This window comes from Blennius ocellaris (genome assembly GCF_963422515.1).
Source record: "Blennius ocellaris genome assembly, chromosome: 16".
NCBI lineage: Eukaryota > Metazoa > Chordata > Actinopteri > Blenniiformes > Blenniidae > Blennius > Blennius ocellaris.
The window spans coordinates 10,310,985-10,328,120 of record NC_137665.1 but is presented as its reverse complement, the minus strand read 5'-3'; the positions used below and the strand labels follow the sequence as shown (position 1 = coordinate 10,328,120).

Sequence of the window (17,136 nt, the reverse complement as noted above, 5' to 3'; positions counted from 1 at the left end):
GTCCATCATTACCAAGTGCTCAGAAATGTCAGCCATCCCCAAGAAACATACAATTTTCAGTCTAAAGCTGATAAACAAGTTGGTGTCGCCTTTGGCCACTTCTCAGAAATATTTGCATAAGCAATGACAGGAAGAGGAGATTTCCTTGTTGTGACACAGAGGGACAGTACATAATCCCACTTCATTGGGGTGATGGGCTTCATCTGTACTTTCAACTACTTTGAACAGCTGCAGAAGCTCCAATCATCTTCTCAAACATGACATCTGGTAAGTAAAATTTCAGAAATACATTTTTTTTTCATCTCCTAAGAATATGAGATCATAACATAATATGTGTAAAAATCTGTGCTTGCATTTCTTGTACAAAATGGTAAAATTCTTTATCTAACCCGACAGGCAACATGGAAGTGCAGGGGGAAACAAAGAAAAGAGTGTACATCAGTCTACCCAAGAAATACATAGCTGAGTTGGCTAAAACATGTGAACTGGTATAACCTTTGTTTCAGACTCATCACTTAATTCCATGCTTTCTGACAAAAGTAGCAATGATTTTGCTTATTTGTTCCTTTTCATGTAAAAGTACCTGCTTACAGCTATTTGCCCTTTACAGGACCATGGGTTAGTTATTACTGATCTGAATCCCTACTTAAACGAAGGCTATCTCCAGGCCTACTTCAGAGAATGGGGCAACGTCGTCGGATGCAAGGTAAAGAGAGAGAAACAAACATTGATTTTAACTGTGTTAAAATCAATGTTTTAACACAGTTAAAATCTCACTCAGACAATCATTGATTGACTCATTGTCTGAGTGAGACCATCTCACTCAGACAATGTCTTGGCTAATTAAACTAATTCCATTTGTTAAACTGGATGCAGGTGAAAAAGCAAGGATCTGGGAAAAGTCAGTCCGTGGCTTTTGTCAGGTTTTCTTCAGAAGATGAAGCAGACCGTGCAGACTGGGCAGGGCCTCATTATATCGGAGGGACCGAAGTGAAGGTGAAACGATTCATCAGTCCAGCGGTGAGTACGACTTTATCTTCTTCTGTCGTTCACTGGTTTTTGTGAGGGCTTTGGAGTCGAAACTTTCAACTTGCAGATAGAAATCCTAATTGAGCATGAAGTGCAAATGCTGCGATCTTTCTGACAGACTGGAGAGGACCCAGAAGAGAACGCCATCCCAATCTCTAAAAGAGTTCAACCACGGCGCTCCATGGGCCTGGGCTACATCCTCGAAGATGCTCAGTGGCTAGAAGATGATGGTTCCATTCAGTGAACAAAAATCTTTGATGGATTTAAAAATACTGCTTCTACATCCTTTGTGAGAATAATCATGCTCATATATGTTTATGTAATGTCAACTTCTTTTCACGCTGGCTAATAAGGCTGGAATTTGCATCGTTTGATGATGTGTTTGACAAGGATAAAGGTTTGTAAGTTTTTCTTTTTTTAAAAGCCACAACCTCAGTCTATTGTGATCCAGCTCTTTGTTAAGTTTCTTCTTCCTTATGTGGTGATTATTACCTGGGACTGTCAATAAGCTATAGCATTATGACAGCTTTAAGTTGCTTTTTATTTTAAAGTGGCTGTTCATGAATATCACGATATTCAAAGATTAAATGTTTTTTCAAAAAACACACACACTGTTGTTCATTTTTTTTTCATTGTTGTATGCAGAACAAAGGCATTTTTAATTCAAAATATGGTTTATTAAGTTGGGAAGACACAGGGACCATAATATCATTCTTATCTTTTTTTTTTTTTTTTTACTAAATTAAAATATCATGCTAAACCTTGATCACAATGGAAGTTTGTATGCATTCATGAATATATATACTAATATATAGTAATGTATAAGTTTCTGAAAGCTCCAAAAAGCTGATGTGATAACACCCGTCATTTGAAAATCCACGAGAAATAATCTTTCCAGATGATGCATTCCGTGATAAACAAACTTTGCCACATTGAAGGTGAAAACAGCCAGACTTCATTTAACTTAACCTTTGTAGGAGTGATGTCTTATACCAGTGATGTTTTTTCCAATACATTTTCCAAGTAAAAGGTTGTATCACTGATAATGATACGATACCACTAGTTTGTACAAAAGCTGATCGTGTGAAAGTAACCCAAGCTTATATAGTGAGAGTAAATCTATCAATCATAATCATCTGAGCACATATCGGTCTTCGATATGAGAATCCTGAGCTCCAGCCTGTCTGTGAAAGTTAGACAACCATATTAGAAGAAGCAGTTAAGTCAACCAGCAGGAAGCGGGACCAAGGTTATGTAATGTCTGAACTTTGATGAAAAAAAAAAAACACCCCAGGTTCATCAGTTAATAGTAACTAAAATGTCAATATAAATATTGTAATATAAGAATCGATCCAAAAATAGGCCTGCATAGTAATGGCGCATTGACGTGCACATCACTAGTACATATATTGATATTCTATTGATATTATGGACATAACCAGCACCGTTTCACCTGTGTTTTGACTTAAATGGAAAACTATTTTAACGTTTGATGTTTTTCCCCATTTTAAATACTCAATACTGAAAGAAAGCATAAATATTGAAACACAAAAATCATAAACACAGGATTAATAAAATAGGAACTAGGTGGACTTTAAGTTGTGTTTCTGTTTTGCAAAATTCCTGGTGTGTTTATTTAATTTGACCGGAGACGTTTATAAATAACTGCGGCTTTCTAAAGGAGATGGCGGTAAGGCTGGAATTTAAAAAAAAAATCACACTGACGCATATTACGTCATGCATTACCGGCCAATCGCTGCGCAGAGCGCCAAGTTCCTCACTCGCGTCACAACATGGCGGAAGAACAGACTGAACTATGTTTTAAAAAGGTACGAGCAACAGCGTTTTCCCTATTTAACTTTGATTTCCAGGGGACCTAAAGTTTCTTTATGATGGCCGAATTAAAGCATGGTTCTTATTGATTGAGCTCAGTCGGTCGTTTTTGAACAATTTCCTCAATTTTACTCGATTTGCTTAGTGAAAGCAGCAAATAGCCGCTTTTTGAATACACCTTTGTTTGGACGTGGAGTACATTTCAGAATACACATTTTGTTTTAAGAGTCAGATATTTAACTTTTAGCATTAAACTACGTGTTTATATGTTCATATCAAACAGTCACTGTGTTGTTTTTTCGACAGGAAACCATCAGCAAACTGCTGTGTGGTTTCTTCAAAGAAGAAAAAACTAAACGTGAGTCAAACAAATACAATATCTGCTAGTGACTTCTCTTCCGCAAATTCTGACCTTTTAACATGTTTTTATTGTATCACAGTTGGTGGTGACGCGACACTGCTCATGGCTGAGATGCTGAAAATCTTTGTCCAAGGTAGTAAACACTTCTGTTTACAGTTGTTTTATTGAGGGACTTAAGCAGAAAATGTAGTTTTGCAATCTAGTTTATAAACCATCAGCTGTCCAACATCTTTGAGATGTGTTTAGGTAAAATTAGCCACTCAAAAAGCAAATAAAATTTGTGTAATTTCTGGTAGAACAACCCATTAATCTCTGAAGGGAAAGGAGTACTTACAGAAAACCCATATGCAATCCCCACATGTGACCTCCAACCCGGACTCGAATCAGGGATGTTCTCCCTGTGAGACAGATGTGCCAGCCACTATAACGTCATACTGCGGAGGAGTCTAACCTCATCACAGTTCCAGATTTGAGATCGAATGCCCTCAAGGCCAAGTGATTGTTATATTGTGGAACCAGTAGTACTCTGAACTAAAGACATGATGAACTCATATCTAGGAGATCTTTTCTGATGCTGCTTCAGAGTGCTGTTTCCTGAAATATGGCTGATAGAAGATTACAGCCTTGAGAACAAATGCACAGTTAATGTCACTCTTTTGCCAAGTGATCCCTCTAATTCTTGTATTACTTCTCACTTTTCCTCTTCTACCGACTGATAGTATATTCTACTCCCGTTGTACATTTTATTCACATGCTCTCTGTCTTTTGTTCTGCTTTCCTTTCCTTGCCACTTTGTCTATATCTGTCATTTTGCATTTGCTCCCTTTATAATTTTCAATTAAAATGTATCTGTCGGGCCATTTTTTCTCACATTTCTCCTCACCAAATGGGATTTGAAGCGCTGTCCCAAATGTCAAAAAACACAAACCATTAAAATTCTATTTTGGTTTGTGGCAACAATCTGAAATCGTCTGCCGCCTTCAGCTGCTGGAACCACAAGTGTCTCATTTCACCTGATGGCGCAGTTTAGCTGAAGGATTACTACACAACTGCATTATAATACAACTCATTCCTTCGTCTCATTTTAAGAGGCAGCTATAAGATCACAGAAACAAGCTGAATCTGAGGACTGTGACCAGGTCGACATCGAACATTTTGAAAAAATTCTACCTCAGCTGGTATGTTGCTCATAGTTAAGATGCATGATTATAATTGCTGAACTTCAACATGCTTCAATCCTGAATGTTTTTTTTATTTTTTTTTATTTTAAATGAGCTTATTATTTAATTGTCAGGTATTTTGTTGTAATTCTCTCTCACAGTCTTTCTCTCTCAAATGCAGCTCCTGGACTTCTAGCACAGAGATGCCACTAGATGGAGCCACAGCACTGTCTTCATGGCGACGCTTTATTACCGTTTCTGGGCTGAATGGTTTCCGTCACTGTTTATATTTACGGTCCCACTGCATTTGTATTATTACTCCAACCCGAGGAACACCAAGACTTCCCTTCTATATTACTTTGAGCGTTGTGATTTTAAGTAGAAAGTTCTGTTAGTATCTGCACACCGCCGCCAATAAGGGCCACCTGTGCTCCTCCGTGCAACAACAGGTGCTTCCAGCATGCTCCCTGGCGCCCTTCATCAAAGCCTCCAGGAGCAGTTGGAAGCAATTAGAGTAATAAGGGGAGCAGCCAGTCCCTTAGATGATGACAAGTGCCAGGAAAAAAGGAGTACCCCCTCCGGCCACTTTGAAGTTCCCTTTTGCTGTCCTGCGATGTTTAGTTAAAGGTGGGGGGAAGGGCAAAGGGGACCTCTGGCACAGGGGGGAAAGTTGAATGGGAGTGTGTGTGCACGTATGTGTGCATGTGCTAGCCAAACATAGTCGGAGACCACACGCGTAGATATTCTATTTGAGAGGAAACATAACAAAACACATTGGAACACGGTCCAAGAGGAGCAGGGTGTAATTCTGAAGGTAAATAAACAAAAGAGGCGAGTAGGAGAGGTGCTTTCTCTACTTTCATCACAGCAGAGGGGGAAGTCGGGCCTACAAGGGAGAGGGTAATGTGGGGTTTTCTAACCCGAGTGGCTCTGATGGTTTTCCACCAGTGGTGCAAGTCGACCGACGTGTCTTGACTGTGAGTCAGCATAGCTGTACAACACCTCACACTATTTATTTGTGTGGCTCTCGGGTGACTCACTTACAAACGCTCTCATACAGCTGGAAGCAACTTAGGTGAAAGTCAAAACTCCAGGCTTACAGAGGTGCTCAAGGACAGCACCTGGAATTTGACCCAGCACCTTTTTAGGCAGGTTCATGCTGGATTTGTGTTTCACAGGCGTTAAAGGAGGGGGTGTGTTTGGGTGAAGAATGTTTAGTTTAATCATGCTATGAAGGCTTCTTGGGCTTTTTTTTTTTTTTTTTTGTCTTGGGTTAATCGTTACAATATTCAATATGAAACATGCCATGCTCTGTCTTTTCCTGTGAATGAGTTAAGTTGACAACAGAATATCTTGTTGGAAAAAACTAAATACTAAATTGAAAACCTTTAAGAAATGTGTATTTTTGTCCATTGCTATTGTATTTGTTAGCCCCTTTGATTTGGACTGTTCCCACTTGCTGCTGCATATAGAATAAAAACACTTCTGTGGAATGGCTCTTTTCTTTTTTGTCTTTTGGCTTCTCCTCGGGATGGGTTGTTGGATGTCCCTGTACTGGCAAAGTAATGCACTACTGTACAATTTCTCTACTTATGCATCTTAGTGGAACAAATTACATCTGAAGGCAGTATTATTAAACATACGAAAGCAGTTAGGACAAGAATGGGGAGGGGCGTTAAAGAGAGTAATGAGTTAAAGCTTTTCTTGATCATACATTAAAGGCAAGGAGTGTCGACAGCCAGTCGAGACGCTTTGGAGAAGTTCTGCAGCGAGAGGCTTTTCCCAGGAGACACGGACTGATCTGTCTCCAGCCTCCTGGCTGGTCTCTACGCAGCGCTTCACACAGGATCTATACAATGAATATAATTGTGTTTTTTTTTGTAGAAGCACATGTAATCAGATCAATGTTATAACTAAAGTGAAATGTTGGAAAAATACTAAGTCTAACCTGAAGATGTTCTAAACTTCTCATAAGTCTCTAAAGTTATTGTCGCTCAGTACAATGTTTTTCAGAGGCAGAGTCGTTTGCGTTGGTCTGAAGATTCTCTGTGAGGGTGTGTTAGGGATCATGTTGGATTTCTCCTAATTCTTCACTCAGTAGTCAGCGGTTGCTTTTTCTCTCTTGGAATGACACAGTTTCTCCCATCTCTCCAACTTTCTGTCATCTCAAAAGCTCCTTTCTTCTCAAGCCCAAAATAAGGTCCCGTCTGTGACAAGTCATCATAATACGCCCATTTCTAAATGCAGACCTTTTCTGAGATGACTTGAACAACATTCGTCTATTCGAAAGCCTACGTGCGTGAGCTGCATCAAAGTTTCAGCCTTCTGTGGCACATGAAACTAACTTCTACTATAAATGTTTGCCTGGAACCATTTACCGTTACTAACACTGTATGATGTTGCTCCCTTTACCTGAAAGACCTTGTGCATTTATTGATATAAGAAGATGGAAAAACCAATCGCATCAGAAACAGTTTTTTTGTTGTTGTCATTTTCCCAAAAACAGGAGATTAATGAGAGCACTGTCTACACTTCAGCCACAGCAGTTATCAGGCATACGTATAACTCTATAAATCTCGATAAAATATTTGAATGTGCTGTGAATATATGATGCCGTGCCACAGCCTTTGGACGTTTGCGTGAATGTGCTTGCATGAGTGTTGTGCTTCATCTGGGGCTGTGATGCATTAGTGCTCAGGAGACAAGAGGCCCTTGTGGCCCCCTCATGGGCATGGAACTGTCTAACCATGGAGGAATGCTGCAGGGGACACAGAGTGAGCACATTCCTCTCAGATGCCCCATGTGAAACTTGTGCACACATGAAAAAGTTGCTAACATTTATGGCTCTGTCCAAAACATAAAATACAGTCACGGGTGTTCCCTGGGAATGCGTTATAGGGGACGTTTGCGTGCGTGCAGAGTATGCAAATCCAGAGGCAGCATGTCTATTGACTGTATGTACTGCTGTCACATGTGGGTTTCTGGGAGGCCCCAGGCCTCGCTAGGGGTCCTAGGGTCCTCAGATTAAGCTTTGTTAAGGAACCGCTGGGCCCACACTGGGGCTGATTAGAACATACCTGGCAGTTTGAGCCACTTGGGCTCTCTACTGGGATCAATCCTAAATGGTTGTGGCGCTTGGCTGTTAGTCGGAGGCTGAAGATGGTCTGCTGCTGTGCTCTATGTATTGGTTGGAGCTTTGGTAGCCACGGGGGGCGGAAAGGATTCTTCCGGAACCAGTGAGGTGGATGATAAGGTCAAAGACCTTGGCACGCAGCTGAAGAGGGAAAGGGGAGCAAGAGAGTTGTACAATTAGTTGGGTTATTTCTGGAGCTCTGTACCAATACCTTAACTACATTACCCTCCTTTTCCACCCCAAGTCCTCTTTTCTCTGTCCCTGCCCCCCTCCTCCGTGTGGTGGCCTACACGGTCAGGGGATAGGCAAAAACAGAGTAATCCCCTTACATAACAAACTAAACGAAGACTGTTCAATTAATTTGGGGGGACGTCTAAAAATAAAGAATTAGTTCAGCCAAGTTGACGTCAAAAAGACGTGTGTGGGAGGTGGACTCGTACTCTAAATGAGCTGCTGAGAACCAGAGGTCAAACGAGCACTCTATTTTTAGGTCGCATCAAAGGTGGCGATATAAAAATACCCCTGCACTGACCTCCACACGATCTGTCAGTCATACTTAGAGAAACTGTGAACCTGAAGGTCAAACACTTGGAATGATGAAAGGGCCGATGTTTGATGATATTTCAAAAGAAGCCAAGTAATGACCAAAATCTTTAGCTAGTGGCAGGTGGCACAGTGTGAGGTTGGCCTTTTTTTAATACTTGTTAAAGGACTTTATCAGAAGACATTTGAAGACGACAGGGAAATTTCCAGTGCAGTAACAAAAACCATATTATGGGCTAAACTAGTAGAAAAATGTAAACTGCCATCTGAGTTATGTATCCGAGTAAATCCGAGAATGACAGTGGAAAAAGACACTTATATATAGAACAGTTCTTCAAAAACCTAAAACCTAACGTGAACCAATGTAAACAAGAGATGAAGACACATTGCCATTTTTCGTAGTGGGTCAATAAGTCTGTCTCCTTAAGTCTAGAGGGCAGCATGTTGACTGTCTGTCCTCAGTGGTCAGGGGCACCGGAACTCTAAATTAGCCCCGGTGAGTCAACAGGACAGCTTTCATGTAGACAAGGGCTCATGTCAGATTGCAGGAGAGGTCAGGATGTAAGGGTTAGAGGTCAACATGTAGTGTTGGTCCTTGTCTTTAACAGCTTCCTGTCTGCCGTGTTGTGCAAACCTGAGCAGTAATCCCTTGTGATCCATGTTCAAAGTTGCTCTTTGGTACAGGTATGGGACTCGTCACTCCTCTTACACTTAATCACCTTGATACCAAAGATCTGCCGAAACTAATGTATTGTTGAGTTTACTGAAAGTTTGACAAATGCAGTTTTAGACTGCATGATTGTGTGTTGGTTTGTCTGAAATGAAAATATTTGAGTGGTGAAGTGAAATGAAATTTCATTAAATGACACCCTTTCTGGTATTTTTGGATTCACATGGATTGCATGAAGTTTGGTACAGATTTTGTTCAAGATATGGATTAAAAAGAAAGTGGTGTTTACTTTCGTTGTAGTTTCCTGTGGCGCATCACGTCAAATATGACATTTGACCTACATTGCTTTGCTTACAACTTTGATTCTCTGTGATATATTTGACTTTAATGATGTCCTGTAGCAAATATTTCCTCTACCGCCACAGGGTTTACACTCGTGCTTGTAGTTATTTGAGTGAAACAACATTGTTATTCCTTCACTTTTAATCAAGTCTCATCTTACTTTTGGTGTGTTTCAGTGTTTTTTGTTTTTAACCTAATATTTCTTTATTGGACATATACGCAGACATTTTAGAAGCCTCTATGATTAGCTATGTAATGTATGTAAAATAAATATATCTGAAAATATAAAAAGTAAAAGCAAATAAACACCAGGTGCTCTTTTTGTAAAGCTAGAAAAGTGTGCTAAATTTGAAACAAGATCATTTATATGGGGTATTCTCTCTACTTCTAAGATGGATGAACAGATAAATGTTGGACATATCCAGACATAACTAACCCTGAAACACAACATTTGAAATGTCAAGGTCTTCTTTTCTTTTCATTGTTTGTTTGATCTTTAACATGAATGTTTCGTTTCAAAGTACAAGTTGCAGCCCTGCTCCTGCTCAGTTGCTGACTTTGAAAGTGCACCTGTTTCTGCACATATGTAGCTCTGTAGTACTGGAAGGAAGGTGAAAGCTGAGGTCAATAGGTGGCACAGCGGGGTTCTCCACAGTGAGATGTCTCTTTTGCTCTTTGAGAGCAAAAGAATTGCAGGAAGCAAGCGTGGGCTGTTTTTGTTTCTCCAAGAGGAACAAGCAGAGCAGAAGACGTGATTTACCAGGCTGTCTTAACATCAGACTGGAAATAAACCAGAGCTGCTGGAAGCAAGTTAGCCGGGAGAAGAAGTGGACGAAGTGAATGCAGCTTCACGTCACACAACAGAGGCTGAGAAGACGTATGGGTCTGAGGATAGATTCCTCAAGGAGGGCTGCAAATCATACAGTTTGATCCTTGCCTCAGTGACCAATTTCTGATGATCTACTACAGCACAAGAGATGCCAACACAAACAACCTCTGTGGAAAGGGGCAGACACTCTGCAATGCTCTGCACATAATTGTTTTGCCTTCATCTGAAGGAGTGGAAAGGGCAATACTTGTTTCCAGGCATAAAATGTAAACCCTCTCCAAAAACAGCAAAGGAGCCGATCCACTCACAATGAGCCGTAATTTAAAAAAATGCTTCTCCTTGAAAAAACAACAATAAATTTGAAAAGGCTTTAAAGAGCCTTCTGGTGCTCTTAGTTTTCTGTGCATAAAACAAAGTGGCGGCAAGATCAAACACCACACGGCCGCTCAGCCCAGGTTAGGACACACATCTAACAACACTCTGAGAATTGGATGCAACAGAAACTGAATAGAAGAGTTATGAAAATAGCTCAGTGTTCATCTGTCTTTATGGTGTCTGACTTGGGAATACTTATCTAATCAGGTGATTTTCTTCTCATTGTTTGGATACATGATCCTACATAAAAGTTTCAAACCTTGTCATACATGATCGACCATAATGTTAAAAGAACTGACACTTAAAGGCATTTACATTGATTATCACGACATCTGCTTGATGGCGGCAAGTGGAGATTTTGTCCTTAAAATGTTTTGTGTTGAAAGCAAGGAAAATTGGCTCAATTTTGAGATTGAGCAAGTTTAGCATGGGGCATATGAGACAGCTTAACAACTGGTCCAGAGTCTCCACTAACTGCAGCTCTTGTTGGAAGATTCTAGTCTGAAGAGGTCAGTATCTATCAAAAGTGTTCCAGGGAATGAAAACTAGTGAACTGGCAACATTGTCATGGGTGGATAAGCACAGTGATGCATTGGGAAAGCAAAGGTTGGCCCAGTGGGTTCGATTTAAACAGATGAGCTCCTGTAACTCAAAATGTTGGAAGTGCTTCTTCTGATAGAAAAATGTCACAATACATGTAATATTACATACATATTAGGCAGATGGTAATAATGGTATGGCTGATTGGTGTAGATAAAAGCAGTGACCACTTTAAAGAGATATGCCGGTAGAGCTGTTGGATGTTGCAATGATACATTACACAGACGGAGGAGCTTCAGGATGCACATCAAGGGGACCAATGGGGCCAATATCCTGGATCCTGATTCTATCGGGAAGCACAGCCGTGACGTGTCTGAGTGCCCAAAGAGAAAAGACCAGGTGTCCCCCCGGTCCTCTTCCATTTCCCCCCCATCCAGTGCTGATCTTCCAAGCTAATAGCACCAGCGATCTGCCACCCCTGGCACAGGAACCTGAATCACTGAGCTGTAAAGCTAAGTGGAAATTAGGACTTAGTTGACTAACAATTAGCACGCTGCCAGAAGACCTCAGACAAAGAAAAAAATCAAAAGGAAGAAAGTAGGTCTTAGTATGACATTTCAGGGAGTAAACAGGGTGTGAACTGGCTCAGACTACCAATATGTATTAGATCCATTCATAGCACTATATAGTAAACAGTAGTGATTTCTTGCAGTTTGATATTTAAACAGTAAATAAACTGAAATGACTAGCATCAGTAGGGTTAACAAATCTATCAATATGTGCTTTTCATTAAGGTCTCTAAAGAGAGCCCCAGGTTTGCTTTTTCTGGAAGGGATGAAGACTTTTCAAAATGAAGTGTTGACAAAGACATTGTTCAGAGTGATGATTTGAAATGTATCAACTACAGAACAAACCACTGAGCCCAAGTCACTGGAGGAAAAATGTTAGGATAGTTTATTAAAAACACTATACCCATTGCATCTTCTTATTTACTGATTATTTTGCTGACTTGATAAAGACTCTACTTTCAGCAATAATTCACCTCCGGCTGAGTCATGTTGAAATCAGGATGGTCTCTGACTTAAAGATACAGTAGATACAATATTCATATTATTCATGTTCATATTATTATGATTGTAAGGATTATGATTGTTATTGTATTTATAAGTGGTGCTGAATTATTTATTTCAATTGTGAAACTAACAGGTATTATGGCAAATAATGTTAAAGTCTTAAATATTTGTGAGAAAGTCTACATTTGGCTACATGAATACAGTGCGGTCATGGGTAAAGCTTACACCCAAGCTTCTTCTACCCAAGGGCTTTGACCCAGGCAGCACCAGATATTACATGTACTCGGATTTTGAGGTTGTGAAACCTTCTGTTTGTTGACGGCTCTCCAGCCTTCTTTCTTCATCTTTCTTATTTGAAGAAATATTGTCACAATAGAAGAAAGGAAGCTCAGACACTGTAACAATGTAAAAACCTCACCATCACCACGGATTAATTCTGCACTGCGTCTCTGACGTTCGGAGGGGAAGCAGAACCTGTTCATCCACAGCTGAGTAAACTACTTAAGTCTATCTTATATGGCCGCAGACATGATTTTTGAAATGGGAAAACCTCAAAATGTGGTAATGATAGAGATAGATAAACATAGTCATGTTTGATTGCCAGACTTCCTTTTGTTATTCCACAATGTGTTTGAAGTCTTGAGAAAGGGAGCGAAACGCTGGAGAACTGTCTTCAATTTCTGCACTTTTTCTGAATCGAAAACCAACAATGAAATCTAATGCATAGGATTCACAGAGGAACATGTAAAAGAGCTTTTGGATACTGCATAAGCAGTCAGTGCCTCTGAAATCTCTTATTGCCCCCTGGAACCAGCTGTGTAAAACCTGACCACAATACGATAAGCCGTGGATCTGTTTCCTACACTGCCTATAAATATGGCCTAATTACTCGCCTATGGAGCTTGTGGGACAGATGTTACAGTTGTATTCCTCCACCTCACCAAAGTACATAGGCTATTGATGGTTCACAGACTGTTTACACTCATTTCATTCATCTGTGCTATGACCATTCCCAGTCATAGCCATTCGCCAACTCTGGCCTGGTGGTTTACATAGCCGAGCCCCCCCCAACATGTGGAGCCCATGCTCTTTACCCTCTGCTTGTTTCGTGACTGCACACAAGCAAATAAATAAAAAGTGAAGATGTATGTTCAAAATAATCCATAGAGGAATTGGCCTTGCGGGTACCAGATCTAAACAGACTCTGATGACTGTATATGTCGAGTGAGTTAAACAAGTGACACAGAACATTAAACTTTGATCTGCTAATTATAGCAGGAAAAAAACAAACAAACTTGGACCAAAACGGCTGTGATGAGATTGACTGCATTACCTAGATTTTCCATTTTGAATACAAAAAAAAAAGAAGTTTAAAACATGAATGCTGAGGTCTAGTAGGTGGGGATATTTAGTTTTTGTTAATTTGATAAAAATTCTCTAAAGATCTCAAGACTTTAAAGTTACTTGAAATTGACAACTTGAATGTACAAGCATTTCTGATTATACCAGTGATGTGCTTTGTTGACATATCTCTTCTGTTGAATCATTGTTTGATACAAATGTTAATGAAACGTATCGCTCTCTGACAGTGATTAAATCCGCTCCATCAGCAACCCAGACAAAACACATCAAGCTTTTTGAAATCTAAGTTAGCTGCCAACTCTCACACATCAGGAGACAAACTTCAGGTTGTAAATCAAAGATCATACAGTGTACATAAATGGTCACGCTGAGCGGTGTTGAGGATTTCAGTGGATGTTTTTACCATGGACAGTGGCAGACCGGTAGATATGTCTCTATTTTAAAGGACTAACTTTTTCACATGTGATACTTATGGTTGTTCACCATAGTTTATTTAAAACTATAATGTCTTCTTTACAATTCATCAGGTCCAAAAGTAAATCTTTTTTTTCTTTATAAAACACCAGTTTAATATCAAATACATTCCTTTTTAGTGTGAAAAGGAGACAGGAAATAATGCATGCTGTGAAATGAAACCGACGCCTCCCTACTCTGATGAAAAGATCCCTAACTCTGGTTTCTTAACATGTCACAAAGAGAGTAAGAGCATGATGTTTTTGAAAACAGCTTTTGGAGTAGTGAGAAGTAGTAAAGACTACTGTGCAATGAAGTAAGCTAAACTCTTCAAGCTAGGGGGAGATTAAATTGATGAGACATGACCCATTTTCACATTGTAGTGTTGTTTTTACATCGTCTCAGTGCCTTTTTTCCTTATGAAAAGCAGTCATAGGTGCTGGAACTCCAGCAATTTGGAGCCTGAAAGTGTGAATGAGGGTCACATGAGGTGATCGAGCTCATAGAAAGTGTATCTTTACTTCAGTTACAAAGAAAACTTTCAATTACTGTTAAGCTGTCAATTTTATCTTGCAAAGCTTTTGTGCTGCTTACAGGAATTAATACCTGCACCTTGGTGATGCCTTTAATTGCCATTTAGCATTAAGCTGGCTGAACAATAAAACCCAGGCTGAGGGGATGTTGTCAGGTTTAATGAGGCCCGTGGTGAAAGAAGGCTGCTGTGTCGGCACCACCAAAGGCTGCTCCCTGAATTCGCCTCCAGTGGACCAGAGTGGTCCTGCGGGGATTTGATGGGCTGAGGGAGCACACACTGTCTCTCCCCCACTGTGGGGGTGTGAGGGGTTGCGGTGGCATCAGTAGCCCTTGCTGTGCATGGCTTGGCAGGCAGAAAGCACGGCCTGGAGGAGGTTATAACCACAATGCCATGGAGCAAGGTGGAGGAGAATGACATTGTGACACTAAAAAAAGCCAGGCAGTGGTGATCAGCACACAGTAAGCCGCAATTTTCACGTTGCCTAACAGCAGCTGGTGACCTTTCATATCACCTGTAAAAAAAAATTTATGTTTGCCTCTGCAGCATTGCAAACACATGAAAAAACAAACAAATGCAAAGACACACAGAGTTCCACATCCATATTTAAGAAGAGTACATGGTTCACAGTTTCACATCGACTCCTCCGCCCTCAGACCCCATTCCAGTTACTTTGATTCTTTATTCAGCAATCCCCCTCTTTTAACCCCCTCCACATCATCCTTAAGTCCAGCTGATGGAGACTCTTTTGTCCACCAGCACCCGGGCAACAACATCAAAGAGCTGCTGGGTGTAAATGCAGAGTAGCTGAAAAACAAAACAAAACTGAAAAATAAAGAAGTCCCTGAGGGGATGTGAGATATTCAACAACAGCACCCCGGAGAGAGAAAAGAAAAAGAGCTACTATATACAGGAGGGGAGAAGGAAAGGAGGAAAGAAAGAAAGAAAGAAAGAAAGAGAAAAACTGATATTCATCATCATTTAGTCAATCTTCAAAGGTATGGGTTGTGTTGAATTCGGTTTAATGACAACGATAAACAAATGAAGAAAAAAAAAGAAGACATCACACTTTGTTAAAAACCACGATGACACTTTCTTTATGCCCGATCATCAAAGCCTATTAGAGGACAGTGAAAGGCCTCCACTACCGTGCGTGACCACTTCCTCATTCAGTGACAGCTGAATTGTAGGGTAGTTGGATTGTTGTGCAAGACAATGTCATGCTTTTGCACTGAATGCTTCACTTTGATCTCATGGGATGCCCTTGAAGCTCCATCAGAGGCTGATATGTTAACAGCCAGTCTGGTTATGGTTAGCTCTGTCCTCCACCTACTGCCCTGCCAGTCAGTGATCTGTAGGGTATGGATAGTTGGAGGGAGGGGTAAGAGGGAGATAAAAGTCTTTGATCTTCATCCCCATATGGGACTCCTGTGGAGTCACACTCGGTGTGGCAACATAGCTTGTCTCCCTGACCATGGCGTACCCGCCAGTGACACGCTGACTCCTAAGCTTGGCACCAGGTCTCCAGTCAGCGCCGAGCTAACCCTCTATTCAGCAAGAAGGAGGAAACACAACTACATTGGCCCACAGCTTATAATTAGGAGTCCTCAGCCTCAAAGAGCACAGCATCACCATCATAATGGTAGGCTTCCATCTAAGGCATTGGTTTAATACTCACTCTGAGTCCCATCACACAGGGATGTGGACACAGGAGGAAGAGAGACATTAGGACTACAAAGAGCATCAAGGATTAGAGCTTCACTCTTCCCTTAGTAGCCTAATTGCTGGATTGGCCAGATCAAAATCACTCCACTGAGATCAAGGCCACTGTCTTCCTCTTGTCTCACTACTCTGTTGCACAATAACTCAACAAAGGCAGAGACGGAGCTGGTGAGGAGTGGGGGGAGACGAGAAGTCATGGAGCGAAGATGAATGTAGTTCATGTTTAGAGAGCATGTTGTGTGATTAAGGGAAGCCCACATCAAACATTGTGGCTTCAGTAAACCACCAGTTGAAAAACAAGACGCTTCTTCAGTGCAGAAGCAGCGCAGACTGGAGATGCTGTTGTTCAGAAGGCAGCCCAACCCAAAGTTAACCCTCCCTGTCTGCCCGTGGAGACCAACAGGGAAACAGGAGACACTGCAGATTGGCACTCAAAGCTCGTCTCGATGAGAGAGCAGGCTGAGCTGCGGACTTTAATTCAACGTGAAGCATAGTAAAAATTAAAGAACTAATTGAAATGCCTCAAGATTTACAACTGGCTCACTATAAACATTATATTACGTGTGTGTGTGTGTGTGTGTGTGTGTGTGTGTGTGTGTGTGTGTGTGTGTGTGTGTGTGTGTGTGTGTGTGTGTGTGTGTGTGTGTGTGTGGGTATAACATTGACAGATTAACTATGTGTCAATATTACAGCATTACACCATTTCTCATTATAAATTCATAAGCTAATAAAAAAGTGACTATTGTTAGTAGACAGCATTACCGGTACTTTGCATATATGTATGTGGGTAAATGTGAAACAACATAAGTGAAAGATCGAGCCTTTCGTTTGGTCTGATCAATAGCAATACAGTCTTGGACGAAACCTGAATACTATTGCTGGTTTCTGTTTGATATCCATGGGAAATTCTGTGTTACAACAACAGGTACCTTATGTCCAGTGATTGAACATCTTCTGACAAACATGAAGCAATGTTGCTCCCATATGTGTGAGCATGTTTACTTACGCTCGACTTTTAACTGAAGGAATCGCGTGACTTGAACAACAACATAACAAACAAAATTATTTGCTCATTATAGTTCTACACACTTTCCCCCCCCCTCCTGATGGGATGCAGGGAAAGTGTGTGCCGGTATGTGTCGACCAACATCAGTGCACTTCCTGGTAGATTACAATAGG

The 17,136-nt window shown here is 40.8% G+C and overlaps 2 protein-coding genes across 2 annotated transcripts; both read left to right on the top strand.

Moving 5' to 3' along the window:
• Positions 1–401: 401 nt before the first annotated feature.
• LOC308141716 (heterogeneous nuclear ribonucleoproteins A2/B1) lies at positions 402–1,273 on the top strand (the record flags this gene model as incomplete). Its single annotated transcript, XM_080511925.1, has 4 exons — positions 402–488; positions 611–706; positions 877–1,020; positions 1,148–1,273. 4 exons carry the CDS (start codon positions 402–404, stop codon positions 1,271–1,273), a joined length of 453 nt encoding a protein of 150 aa, XP_080368051.1.
• Positions 1,274–2,822: 1,549 nt separating this feature from the next.
• Positions 2,823–5,844, top strand: cenpx (centromere protein X; the record flags this gene model as incomplete). The annotated part of the gene is made up of 5 exons (XM_080510797.1): positions 2,823–2,858; positions 3,169–3,220; positions 3,303–3,356; positions 4,313–4,401; positions 4,565–5,844. The coding sequence occupies 5 exons, from the start codon at positions 2,823–2,825 to the stop codon at positions 4,577–4,579; spliced, it is 246 nt and encodes an 81-aa protein (XP_080366923.1). The 3' UTR covers positions 4,580–5,844.
• Positions 5,845–17,136: the final 11,292 nt, after the last annotated feature.